General features: G+C 43.3%; 1 protein-coding gene across 2 annotated transcripts in view; it reads right to left on the bottom strand.

The window, feature by feature from the left end:
• The window catches only part of SLC13A3 (solute carrier family 13 member 3), a 48,492-nt gene that overhangs the window by 24,148 nt on the left and 10,050 nt on the right, over positions 1 to 14,294 (bottom strand). Inside the window, exons 1-4 of one of the 2 annotated variants that reach the window (XM_083446914.1) lie at positions 8,167 to 8,180; positions 7,810 to 8,075; positions 4,419 to 4,582; positions 1,220 to 1,286 (exon numbers count right to left, since the gene is read on the bottom strand). In XM_083446914.1, the coding sequence (XP_083303040.1) occupies positions 1,220 to 1,286; positions 4,419 to 4,582; positions 7,810 to 8,075; positions 8,167 to 8,169 (500 nt within the window). In that variant the 5' untranslated portion in view covers positions 8,170 to 8,180. Of the gene's footprint in view, positions 1 to 1,219; positions 1,287 to 4,418; positions 4,583 to 7,809; positions 8,076 to 8,166; positions 8,181 to 14,294 lie in introns of those variants that run through there. The other variant, XM_083446913.1, reaches the window with a different exon arrangement.

Below are 14,294 nucleotides of genomic sequence, written 5' to 3'. Positions count from 1 at the left end.
TTGGAGGCAGACCACATACTTAGTTTGCTGAGTTTCCAGGATCATTTATGCTTAAAAACAGCATGGCTAGTAAAGGCCTCACCTGGAGAGCTAGGAGAATCATTGCCAAAGTAGACAACGGCCTCATTTGGACATGACTCTAAATAATAGTCTAGTGTTACATTGACCTGTCTGCTCCCCACTTCACCTCACTTCCGGCGTGGCAACAGCATCAAAAACACTTGCTTCTGTTTTCAACTAACCAAAGTTTGAGTTACGTCTGAACCAGGAACTGGAGTTATTTGAGTTATACTATATCCAAACAAGCCAGGACTATAATCTACTGCATGATCTTTACTTGTTCAGACAAGCCATAGTTAAAACAGCTAGTTGAAAACAAGTATGTTCATTTTCCTCCTCACAGCCACGCCAGAAGATGGGAGGGGGCAGGCACAAGTCTAAAACCCATTCATGCAGCACTAAACCATAGTTTTATTTATTAATCAAGCTGCAATCCTAAACCCAGTTATAAGGGAATAAATTAAGGTTACCAGATTTTTTTCAATGAACCCGTGGACACTTTTCAACTTCAACGGATTTTGTATGGGGACTGATTTGTAAATCCGGGGACTGTCCCCGAGAAACAGGGGTGTCTGGTAACCTTACAATAAGTGCCCCTGACTTTAGTGGGTCTTACTTTCAAGTAGACACCATGTGATTGTGCTATTCCTTATTAAAATAATATCCAGACGCACCTTTCAGGGCACACAACCTTCTGAAGGTGGTTTGCAAAAAAAGAAGAAGTTTTGAAACACATAGAAACATCAAAACCACAATCCATAAATATAAAAAAGCCATGCTTTCAAATATCTCTCAGAGACCAGGCCAAGTGTATTTCCAAAGACTTGCAGCAATTGCTGAAAAGGCTCTGTCCCTGGCCTAGCAGTTTTTACTGGCAAGTCAGATTTCAAGGCCTCCAATTATGGTAGGTCTGAGTGCAGCCAATATTGAACTTAGTCCCTTGACATAAACTCAATATAGTTACAATTTAGTGCAATGCTAACGCAACGCTATAGCTTCCTTGGAGCATGGGTGGAATGCAGCAAGTGACATAAGCAGGAAGAAGTTAAATAGGGCTTTACTCCTAGGTAAACAGCCTTAGTTCATACTCATGAAACAGAGGAAGAATACTCTGGTATCACCGTCCTCCTCTCCAATGCAAATCTTTGCGTAAACTTACTCATCAACATTTGCTAGAAGCTGCATCTCAGTTGGCACGGTGTGAAGTTTATTCTGATGTACAGAGGCTGAAAAAGAATAATACCCAAAGAGCTTTTAAAAATACAGAGAAACATATCCAGAGTCATAATGACAGAAGGCGGTGCTACTATTCCTAAATCGTAACAGTTAAATATCCCAGCATAGTTGAGTTACAACAGCAGAATAAAAAGTGGGGAATGGGTATGTTTGCCAACAGCCAGAATATGCAGCAGTAGAACTTGCTTCCAATTGGCAGGGTTGGTAAAAGTGCAATTTCAAGGCATCTTGCTGAGACCTCCTTCGAAAAGGCTAATTTATGCATCCAAAACACCCATTTGGTGCCGTAGCTTCGCACACGTGTGAGTCACTCTTGAGTCTCTCATTCTGCACTGATCAGCTGGAGTTTCCAAGACTTCACAATTAATTAAACAATTAATTGGTCCAGTGAAGGGTAGAGTTTAGTGTGCATTATATTTCTGCACTTCCGGGAAGCACAGAAAGATCTACCAGCTTAAAGCTGTCTTAACATAAACACAAGTTAAGCCTACAGAAAGGTTTCATAGCCAAAGGCAGCAGAGTGATAAATCAGCCCAAATATTTCTATGTTGTGGCTCAGAGTAGAAGAATAAGCTGCTGAAAGGAATTGCTGGTGCGTCCAACTCTCCGACTCACCCTGTTCCTTTATCAAACTGAGAAAGCTGTACCTGAGCAATGTACCAAAACATTATATACATCTATAGCTATCCAGTTAATGTCTACCATTCTGTAAATGTCATTGCTTTGTGACACTTTGGATTTCTTTCTAATGGTGCAACACATCCATCTAACTGCATTTTTTATAAGTTATATAAAGTGTGCATGTCTGCTACAAAGGAATAACTCCCTAAAAAGTGATGAGGTTGGAAATCCTGGGAAGTCTATTTATTTGAAGTATTTGTTGTTCACTGTTCACTCAAAAGTCGCAGGGTGGCAAACAATAAAGTCAACAATCAACATTTAAAACAAAATAAACAAATCAGCATCATAAAATCAGAGCCGCTTTCAGTAAAGTGCTGTATTTGGATTTTTCATGATTCCTAATTAACTAAAAGATTACTTTGGAGTTTGTTTTTTCTCTTGATTCCAGAAAAATCAGCTCGTTTTATTTACTGATAAAATGTTTCGCTTGCTTGATGAAATGTCTGATCTTGCCTCCTTTAAAACTTTATTATATTATTGTGTTTTCAGCAGAAGCTGAGGATGGGGGTCATTAAGCACTGGGGTGCTTGCTGTTCCGAATGGAAAAATTTCCATTTGGAAATGCTGCCCTCCTCTTACCCATTTCCCCACATTAAGACGGATAGAACATTACAAGGAACGCACCCAGCGGTCAAAGTCTGTGAACTCGTTTGCTCTGTTGTATCAGGTTTTAATACTGTTCAGTGGACCAGTGACTTCTGCATTGTCACTTCAGTGATTCAGCAACACTGACATTTCTTAATGAAGCAACGCAAATGTGTCTCGGATCCATGACAACCACGAAAAAAGGGAAGGGATTAAAAGGAAAAGAAAGAATTCAGATGCACACACATAGCGTGCCTCCTTTCCCCCTTCAGACTGAAACCATTCACATTTAGGTGGTGTTCAAGTTGATATGATGGAGAAGTAGTCATTCAGGCCTAATTTGGCCCATCTGCCTGTTTTGGGTAAACTGCACACTCCTTCCTATCACCTGATGCCATATGACATCAGGTGTGGAACACTTAGAGGGATCTCCTATCTCTGATCCAAGCGCTATAGCGCTAGGATAAGAGATAAGTCCACCTGCCTTCATGTCTGTTGTGGGAAAGGGCATGGGTCAATGCATGCCTCAGTAAAGGAACTTGTGGACAGAGATGGGCCTGGAAAGGAAAGGAGGGACAGTGTCGTGCGTGGGGAGTCTGCCTCCCACTTCAGTAACTTCGCAGATTAGAATTAACGAGCAGTTTATCTTTTATGGTCCTTTTTATTCAGGCATCAGGCTGCAAGCAAAAATCCACATCCCTCCACAAGGAGAGCAGTTGGCTACTCTAATTCTTCCCCCTTCTGTCTTGTGCAACATCCTAGGCGCCAATGGAAAGTCCCTCCTCCTCTCTGTATCCTTTGTTCTCTAATACATTTGGAACTCCTAGTTCATGGGGAGGGAGAGTCCCCCACACTCTCTAATGGCAACTCTGCTATCTGTCTATCTGGGGAGCCAGTGTGGTGTAGTGGTTAAGAGCGGTAGTCACGTAATCTGGGGAACCGGGTTCGCGTCTCTGCTCCTCCACATGCAGCTGCTGGGTGACCTTGGGCCAGTCACACTTCTCTGAAGTCTCTCAGCCCCACTCACCTCACAGAGTGTTTGTTGTGGGGGAGGAAGGGAAAGGAGAATGTTAGCCGCTTTGAGACTCCTTAAAGGGAGTGAAAGGCGGGATATCAAATCCAAACTCTTCTTCTTCTTCTGTCCCCTCCCTTCTGTTTCTCTTGTCGTTATCTCGTAGCTAGGTAACTCCTGTCTAAGCTGTTCCGTGTCTGTTTCTCTCTCTGCTTCTGAGACTGCTGGAAACAAGGGAGGCGAATCTTCCCCCTCCAGCTCCTCTTCTAAGAGAAGCTGATCTGCCTGAGAATGCATTCCCCCAATCCTCTGCTTCAGGCCATTCCCTGACAGATAGACACATTGGAAAATAGGAGAAAGGATCCTTACCAGCACTCTTTCAGAAACGGATGTGCTCTTACTAACCATGGCATGTTAACTGCCCTGCCCTGCCACAATATGGAAGCGGAGGCACTAGACCGCTATAGATTTATAAAGGAAGTTTATAAAATGGCGCAACCAAGGTGGAGTTATTGGTGTGATGTAAAAGAGTGATGTCACTAGCACCATCCAATAGGAGCATGTGACATTTATGCAAATACCATCTACAGGGCACAGACTATCACAAAATATATCCTTTATCGGTGTACAGGGAAGCAGATGGCAAACCTTATTTCTCCAGCAAACTCAAAGTTGCCGTTCTGAGCAATAGGGGAAATGCATATTTTCCCCCCAACAACGTGTGCATTTACAAGTGGAATGTCCTATGGATGCCATTGGAACACACCTCGGTAACAGATGACTTTACATTTGTCAAAAATGCCATGTTTTATTAGCAACACCCAAATGAGCCAACCAGACCGACCTTGGCTTTCCTCATTTTCCCTCTTGAGGTCCCGAGATGTTTCCTTGTCTCCGAAGAGGCTCTTCAGAACAGCCATTGCAATGGGTAGCATCATAGCGGTGGAGGCTGTGTTACTCAGCCACATGGACAGGAAGGAAGTTGTTAGCATCATTCCTAAAATAAGCCTGGAGAGAGAGAGAGAGAGAGAGAGAGAGAGAGAGAGGCCTCATATGATTAATCAGAACAAAGCTGTCTCAGTTATATTCTGTAAGAAGTCCAATCCTGTACAACTGGGATAAATGTTAATCTGATTACACAGTGCTGAAATAGTTATGTTTCCTCTCTATTCAGCAGTTGAAAAAGTTTGGAACTTTTGGAATGATTATTTTCTTTAAAGCATGCCTGCCCGGCCCATACTCCAACCTTTAAGGCTATGCTTTCACTAACCCAGGCCTTTGACAGAAGCACTGCCATCATGAAAAATATCTGGATCCACCAGAACAAATTCATCAGCAAATTCCATGGAGGAGGTGACTGGGCTGCTGGAGGGGGACAGATCTAACACCATAGAAACAAAGCAGGCTGGTGCAAGAGGCACAGGTCGCTTGAGCTATCCAGATTGCTTAAGCTATCTGGATTAGCTTTGGTGTATTTATTTCCCCACAGGCCAGTCTAAGTAACCCTCCTCCTCCTGCATATGGTCATAGTGCATTTAGAGAGTGCTAAAGAGTTTATATATACAGCAGAACCTCGGAAGCCAAACGCCTGTAAACTTGAACGTTTCTGGGTTTTGAGTGATTTTCGGAAGCTGAACATCTGCTGTGGCTTCTGTGGCTTCAAATTGGCTGCAGGACGCTCCTTCAGCCAATTGGAAACCACGCCTTTGAAGTCAAACGGACCTCCGGAATGGATTCCGTTCGACTTCCAAGATATGTCTGTACACCTTCAGTCCAACCTTGCAAGGCTAGGGTTGCCATACGTCTGGAATTTCCCAGGCATATCTGGAATACTGCAGTTGACTTTCCTGAAAAATAGCTCATAAACTTCATTTATTTTTGAGAAGTTTCTAAAAAAAAAAAAGCCCTACAAGTTTGCCCTTCCTGCCCCCGCCAAGGAAAAGCTCAACAACTTTTCTTTCCGGATTTTCACTGTTTGAAATATGGCAACCTTAAGCATGGCAGGTCAGTTTTAATAGTTGATTGCAACTTGGCTGCTGATGGAGAGCACTACTTGGCTGCCATTCTGTTTCCTCCCATGGCTCAAAAGGCTACATTTTGTCTGGGAGGTCAGCTAGTAAGCTACTAGCAAACAAGCAAATTCCTAAATTAATCAATGTACCACGGTATCATTTATCAACTAACTATAAGGAGCCCTTTCAAACCCCACCTAAAGTCTAGCAGACCCCCTTTTCTGTTAAGCAGAAAACAGACGGCTGCTTTTCATTCATAAACATGGAAATCGTCATTCTTTGAGTACCCTGCTCTTTTGATAACTGGTTTTGGAGCTCTGAACACGGTAAGCTCTGCAACTGAGCCTCTCCCCATATGAGATCCTGACATTCAGTCTGACCATCTTTTAGAGCACCTGTCCATTCTTGAAACCTCCAAATCCCTGAACTTTGGGTGACTCCAGAAGAGATCCTGCAAAGAAAAGCTTGATCTGACTCCCAGCTTTGGGTTCCTTTTGACTGCACTCCCACAACGACCTGTGGCAGAGGTGGTCTCCAGGATGGTATCGTGGAGCCAACCTCCTGGCCACAATGTTTCTCCTGCTTACCTGAATAGTGTGTGGGTGGGGCAGGGCACTAGAGAGATTGGGATGGTGTAGGTCCACCTGTGACTTCCTAACCTTACAGCCTCTTTGCTCCACCCTTACACCATCCCAGTAAGTGCTTGTGATGCCATTGCTTGGAGGTTGGCTCTACCCAACTGACCTACTCCTGTCCGGTGGACCCCACCCAGAAAAACCTCATGGAGGCCAAGGGAAGTCACTTCATTTGGAATTTACCCTAATGCTAAAATCCATGTTCCTGTCAGGAGTTCAGCCTACACTCGAGTAGGACCCTGGCAGAGACACATGCCCAACTGGCATGTTCTCTCCCTTCCTGTTCGATCGTTTGGGGGCTTCAAAAGCTTTCTTCAGCCCGAACATAGACTGATGCCAACCAACACCGGCACACTTAGGGATCTCGGAGTTTGCGCACCTTGCGTGGCAGACCTCAGCAACTCAGCATTTTGGCTAATCTACTTTATTTACATATAAACACACACAGAGCACTGCAACATGGTTCCCTCTCTCTCTAGCATCAGAAAGCAAAGAGAAAAGGAACAAAGGACAATAGTCCCACTTCACGGAACACAGTAACACAAACATCCTGTCTCCGTCACTTCCCACTCTGTGGAGTCAAAACATATGTGAGTGAACTGGACTCCTTGGCGGGTTTTGAATAAACAATCACAAACTTTTTATTGACAATAGCTAGTCAGATAAATTAAGGATCTATACAATTTTGTAACATGCAGAGAATAACATTTGTTGATAAACCAGAGAGAGGAGCTGAGGGAAGTCGGGAGGGGAGGGGGGTTACTTTATGGGGAGGGGGGAAATAGGGGGGGAATTAAGGATGATATGTTTTCTGATAAAATGTTTTGTTGAAATTCCTAATAAAAAATATTTAACAAACAAACAAAGCATATACCGTCATGTGAAAGACATAAATCCCATGACTGCAATCATGGAACAGGAATTCTAACAGTTCTTTCCCCTATGCTTGGACACAGCACAAGGAAGGAAAGGTATAACTCTCAAACCTGTGCAAAAGGCCTTTCAGTTTCCATTGGAATGCCGGTCTCTTTCGCATTCCCCAAGGGCAGAAGCAATCCAACACACAGCCTCTTGGCAGCAGCAATTCTTCAGGACAGCCTTCGATTGCTAACCATTAAATTGTCACTCCAGCTAACTTTCTCATTAAAACTCCATTTCAGGAAAAGCCTCGATTATTGTGTCAAGAACATGCTGCAGGACACCCACAATAAAACACCAATTTGGGAGGGCCCAATCCTAGTGATTCGTGGTGGATTTATTCTGCTTTAATTTGTTCTACGGTGTTTCCCCAGTGCTACCGCATTATTGCTGTTCAGAGAAGCTATAGTGCAGCAGAAGTAAATAAAAATAAACCAGAATTTGTGGTATAAAAAATATGCAGTTTCAGCAGGAAGTTACAGGATGTGCACTGAATGGAAATAAAGTAGTGTGACTGCCCCAACACCTTTGCAGATGCAGACAGTATTTTGTGGGGTGCCATGCGACCACTCCAACAGCACCATGAGGACAAATGAACATGAATGGACAATGAAAAGGGCATCTGTATGGCCCCAAAGTTGAGCACAAGCTCATTTATTTCATTGGTTACCTGGCCGGCTGGACTCCCACCAACATAAGGATTCTCAGTGCAATCCTACGATGCAGATTCCACTCTTCAATGGCAGCCGCCATGATCAAGCCACTCAAGAAGAGGAAGTTGGTTTCTAAAAAATACTGCGGGCAAACTTTGCTGGCTGGGAGGACACTGAGGAAGGGGAAGAGAATTATGGGTAGTAGAGCGGTCACAGACAAGGGCAGAGCTTCGGTGCACCAGTATACGGCCATCAACAGAATTACGTAGAGGCATTTTCCTTCCTGCAAAGAAATCAAATGATAAGAAGTAAGAGACAATGTTATAAACAGTTTCTAGTGAGAGGTCTGCATATAAACGACAAGAGAGTACCACCATTGTAGGGCAGCCACTGAAACTGCCTCTCCGTGTTCATTCACACCATCAAAAACACAGTGCTCAGACAGCATTACCAGGAAGATGCTCTCATTCTGATGTGAGCAATCTGAAAAGGTCACAGAGAAGGACTCTGTCCATGAAGACACATGATGCTTTGGGAAAAGAAAAGGGGGGGGACCCTAATGGAAAACGTTATGAAAAACACACATGGTCCCACTTTTCAAATTCAAGAAATCAATTTCAAATCAAGCCACGTATACTGCAACAAAGTCAACTGAAATTATTTCTGCATTCAAATGCAGAAGCAACCTCCATGAAACAGACCCTCTAAGTATCCCTATTTTCTAGGGACAGCCCTGATTTAGAGAAGCAGTCCTGGTTTCTGATTTGATCCCAGAATGCCCTGCTTTTCTTTAGGATGTCCCTGATTTTCACTGGAAAATGCTGGAGGGTGTGGTGTTATTCGACCCCCAAACCATCTGAAGGCAATCCTGTATAGTGTTTTAATGTTTACTGTTTTATTATGTTTTTATATATGTTGGTAGCTGCCCAGAGTGGTTGGGACAACCCAGTAAGATGTGTGGGGTATAAATAGTAAAATTATCATTATGAAATGGAATGTCCCTATTTTCATCAGAGAAATGTTGGAGGGTATGATGAAACCCTCACCTTTATACATTTTTAAGGCCTGGCTGCAGAGACACATCAACCCAGGCAATTCAAACGATAGATTTGTGCCGAGCCAAATATCTGACCAATGGCTTAGTCATTCATTCACCTTTCCTATTCCAGCTTTGGATTCCTAGAAACAAATCTAATGGAGCAATCAAATTTCCAGTCTTTCATTTCCAAGGTAAAGCACTGGAAAAGCAAAGTCCACACTGTCTGTGTGTCCATGTGGTGGTCTTGGTCAAAGTGCACCCGTCCCTAAGGAAATGAAGGAGAGATGTAGACAGCATCTTTTCTTGACCACCTTTGGCCAGATGAGTGTTGCAGCACCCTTCTGACCACTTCCAGATCAATGGACCAGTAAATGTAGACCCAATCATGTGAATCTGCTGCTCAGTATTGGGAAATTGAACTGCAAAATAGGATTTCTCTCCCAACAAGTTTCCATCTGCTTGTCTAAAGCAGGGGGGAAGGCTAACCAGTGGACCTCCAGGCACTGCTGGACTTCAAATCCCATCAGCCCCCAGCCAGGATGGCCAATGGTCAAGGATGATGGAAACTGTAGTCCAACAACATCTGCATAGCCGCAGGTTCCCCAGCCCTGCTCTGCAACCTCATGGCAGCCACCAGTCACCTTCAACCAGGCCTCTGAGTTAGACCACATGATTTCTGGAAAATAATTATCCCACTCGATTAAAGTTCGTATCAATTTCTTTTTGTCCCTGATACACACTTTCTTAGGAGACTTGTGATTGGGTTAATTTTCCAACTATGTAATGATTGCCAGAAACAGAGGATTTTTCCTCAGTTGCACAATCACCTTTTTATGACAGAGAAGGAAGAAGACCAGATTATTATAAGGTGGCATCCAATTAAGTTAGTCATGCCCATTAATTTCGATGGGTCTACTCTGAGTATGACTTACATTAGATACAACCCATATTTTCCTTCTATAGAGCACTACCAGAGCTTTCTTCCTACATATTTGAACCTCTAGTGAAAGCAAGGCCTATATAGTCGATGTTGGTTATTGGTTGATGCCTGCTTATCTGGAAAACTGTCTAGAGGAGGAGGAGGAGGAGGAAGAGAGGTCCAAATCACACAATCCACCTGGTGGTTTCCTGTACAAATGCCACTGAAACAAATGGGATTCAGTTGGTCCTCACTAGCAACTGAGACAAAATGAAGAACTCTATCTTCATTCAAATGCAGAAGTAACATCCATGAAAAGCCATCAGCTTTAAAGGCCAGATAATTTCAGTTCTATTCTTTATTTGATTCATGTATTGCTTCTCCCTGACAAAACAATTTACAGGAGCCTTGATATACAAGATACAGTATGCAATATTGATCCATTAAAGCAAACAATGTAGGGAGGGGGATCACCCATCATAATAAAAAATTATCCTGTCCACAGAAGAATACAAAAAATAAACATCCATAAATCAAATTGTTAGTGCTCTCCAAATAATTTATTCGATTTAAGCCCAGTTTTGAGGGAAATAAAGGTAAAGGTACCTCTGACCGTTAGGTGCAGTCATGGATGACTCTGGGGTTGCGCACTCATCTCGCTCTATAGGCTGAGGGAGCCGGCGTTTGTCCGCAGACAACTTCCAGGTCACGTGGCCAGCATGACTAAGCCGCCTCTGGCAAACCAGAGCAGCGCACAGAAACGCCGTTTACCTTCCCGCCGGAGCGGTACCTATTTATCTACTTGCACTTTGATGTGCTTTTGAACTGCTAGGTTGGCAGGAGCAGGGACCGAACAACAGGGGCTCACCCCGTTGTGGGGATTTGAACCGCTGACCTTATGATCTGCAAGCCCTAGGCTCTGTGGTTTAGACCACAGTGCCACCTGCGTCCCTTTTGAGGAATATACACCTCCCCCCCCAAAATATATATATATATATAACGCCATGGTGCATCTACATCAGCACAACCGGACGCTTTCATCTGCCCCAGCAGCAACAAAACTTGTCTCTCCCATATCAGTCTCTACAGCCACTGCAGGCACTGCTGCCTTCCAGTAGTTTGATTTCACCCCCAAAGGCACACTCCTTCATTGTCTCTCAAGACAGATGGGTGCCAACAATACTGTATCTCCCAGGCAATTCATGCAATCAGAAGAATGGTTGCCAGGAGACATATGAACTCACCTAACTCACACCATTAAGCACAGAATTCCTGCCTAATGGCTTCTGTCTCCATTTTCTATGAAATCCTCTCTTAGTTTGAAGGTGAAAATATGCACATTTTTATTTGTAGATGAATTTCCTTGCAATCTTTAAATTCTGTTCTCCGTCATTGCAGGAACTGAACATTCTTTTTACATTTATAAATCTAGTTGTCAAAGTGTCATTCAAATGTAGTTCACTACGATCATAATTTTTAGGTTAAATAATAATAATAATCACTTAACAGGAAAACAAGCCAACTAATTTCTAGACATTAAGTTGGTTAAGAATGGGTGATTAATGGGAACAGAACAATAAAAAGCCTGTGTTATTCTGTCAATTTTTTCTTCAGTAATGCACATCCTTCCTTTTTATCACATAGACAAGAATAGGTATTCTGAATTTTCCCCTTATATATATTGGATTTATAAAGAATTTACAGGCTTAACATAATGATTAAATCCACTACTTCCTTTATTAATATTAATAAAATATTATCAGCTGCTGTGCAATGCCTTGTTTTAATAATCCACAAATTATTAATACCCATAGTATTTCCCCTCTCCCCTTCTCAGATTTTGCCATGGTAAAATTCCCTCTGTGGCCAAACTGGAACAAAAAGGATGCACACCTTAGTACTTTTTAATCAATGTGTTAAAGAGCCAATTAATCGTGGTTGAAATAAAAGCTGCAACATGTAAGGCACAGCCATGTGCCCCACTGACTGGGGAGGCTTAAGAGCCAGTTTAAGCGCTCTGCATTGGCAGATTTGGAGTATATGCCAATGCTAGGATAGTCGTACCTCGGGTTACAGATGCTTCGGGTTACAAACGCTTCAGGTTACAGACTCTGCTAACCCAGAAATAGTGCCTCGGGTTGAGAACTTTGCTTCAGGATGAGAACAGAAATCGCACAGCAGTGGCGTGGCAGCAGCAGGAGGCCCCATTAACTAAAGTGGTACCTCAGGTTAAGAACAGTTTCAGCTTAAGAACAAACCTCCGGAACAAATTACGTTCTTAACCTGAGGCAGCACTGTATATGCCTACCGCCAGCAAAGTGTTAAAGGTGAGGCGTGTAAGAGAGGTTCGGAACCTAGGGTTCATCCACATTTTCGCTTGCCCCATATTTTGATTGTATCATGTACCGCAGCTATGCCTTGGGGAAATCCGATCTTACCCACTGAATTGGATCTTATCAGATGTGCGGAAAACCTGAAGAAGGTTTTTGCTTCAAAGATTGCATTTTTGCAAAGTGCAGCCATGGAACAATGTGAAGATCTCTGGGGCCCAATGGAATTAGCACACAATGTGATCAAAATAGGGGGCAAGCGAAAGTGTGGATGAAGCCCCTAGTCTACAATCCTAAACTAAGTCCAGTTCCTCTCCCAGTCTCAGTGCCTGCAAAACTTTACAGAAAGTGGTGTGATGTAAGCTAACACTTTCCCAAGTTGTGGACTTGTAAAAGGGTAAGAGAGTATTGGGAAATGATATATAATAAATGAAAATGTTTTGAAGTACCTTTCCAAAAAACAACATCCCAAAGTCCTTTTTGTTGGGAATAATTCAGAGGGAAGTTCCCAGGTTTATTTATGTATGCCACTACTGCGGCCCATGTTTTGCTAGCCCAAAAATGGAAAACGAGTGAGGTCACAACCAAAGAAGAATGGCAACTGAAAATGGAATATGCACAACTTGCAGATTTAACATATAAAATAAGAGAGCAAGAAGAACATATGTTTAAAGAAGACTGGAAAATGTTTATGGGTGAAAATTGTGCACATTTAAAAACGCTGGAAGCATTAAGATAAATTCAACAGTGTAAATAAGTTCTGATGGTTGTAACAATGGAATACTGAATGGTTTGGTTCATGTAAAATATTCAGGGATGTATGGTATGCAAAATGAACCACGGAAAGGGAAAAAGGGAAGTCATTGATTTAAGGTTGTCTAAATGAATATTTTGAAATGTAAATTAGAAAAAAATAATAAAAATTGTACATATATAAAAGAAACATTCCCACTGAACTAAATGAATAGCCACATCCACTGTGTCCCCCCCCCCCTTCTTGTTCTTTTCCCCACTGTGACAGAGCAAAGCACTCCATCAAGCCTTAATCCCTGAGAAGGAACTCATTACTCAGATGATAAAGCAAGAAGGCATGTGGAATGTGTGGTCACCAGGCCTGGCGCTAGCTATCAACCTGGTTCGGCATTGGCCAAGAATCCCAGGGGCTTGGAAGGGCCATGCTTCATCTGAACTGAATGCAATCCCCTGCCCTCTGTGCCAGGGCCCCAGGTGCTTCTCAGCACTGCGCTGTGGCACCACTTTTGAATGGGAACCGAGCTTCTGGGCCTCCTGAAGTCTGGCACCAACACTGATGCTCACTTTGCCTTCAGGCCTGGTCAGGACATATGGCACTGCAGTCTCAAATATCACAGAGGAGTAAAATCTGGATATCCGTAATTCCGCAGTCAAGCGGTACAAAAACAGGCAAAGAAGAGCAAACAGGAGCACATGCAAATTCAGCCCCATGATTATGTGTGCATTCATGCATGGGTCCATGTCAGGTTCATGTAATTAATGTCACATCTATTTTGGCTCTAAGTGGGGTCAAGAAGGATGGCGGCTAACAGATTGAGGTTGAATCCTGACAAGACAGAAGTACTGTTCTTGGGGAAAAGGTGGTGGGCAGGTGTGGGGGACTCCCTGGTCCTGAATGGGGCAACTGTGCCCCTGAAGGACCAGGTGTGCAGCCTGGGAGTCATTTTGGACTCACAGCTGTCCATGGAGGTGCAAGTCAATTCTGTATCCAGGGCAGCTGTCTACCAGCTCCATCTGGTACACAGGCTGAGACCCTATCTGCCTGTGGACTGTCTTGCCAGAGTGGTGCATGCTCTGGTTATCTCCCGTTTAGACTACTGCAACGCGCTCTATGTGGGACTACCTTTAAAGGTGACCCGGAAACTACAACTAATCCAGAATGTGGCAGCCAGACTGGTGACAGGGAGCAGCAGCCGAGACCACATGACACCGATCTTGAAAGACCTACATTGGTTCCCAGTACGTTTCCGAGCACAATTCAAAGTGTTGGTGTTGACTTTTAAAGCCCTAAACGGCCTCAGCCCAGTATACCTGAAGGAGAGTCTCCAACAAAGATGAAAAATACATTAAAATGTCACACATTAAAAACTTCCCTAAACCTTCAGATGTCTTCTAAAAGTCTGGTAGTTGTTGTTATCTTTGACATCTGGTGGAAGGGCATTCCACAGGGCGGGCACCAGT

The sequence above is a fragment of the Podarcis tiliguerta genome (assembly GCF_965153285.1).
Source record: "Podarcis tiliguerta genome assembly, chromosome: 6".
Taxonomy (NCBI): Eukaryota; Metazoa; Chordata; class Lepidosauria; order Squamata; family Lacertidae; genus Podarcis; species Podarcis tiliguerta.
Note: the sequence above shows the minus strand (reverse complement) of the source record. Positions and strands in the feature narration are given on the sequence as shown.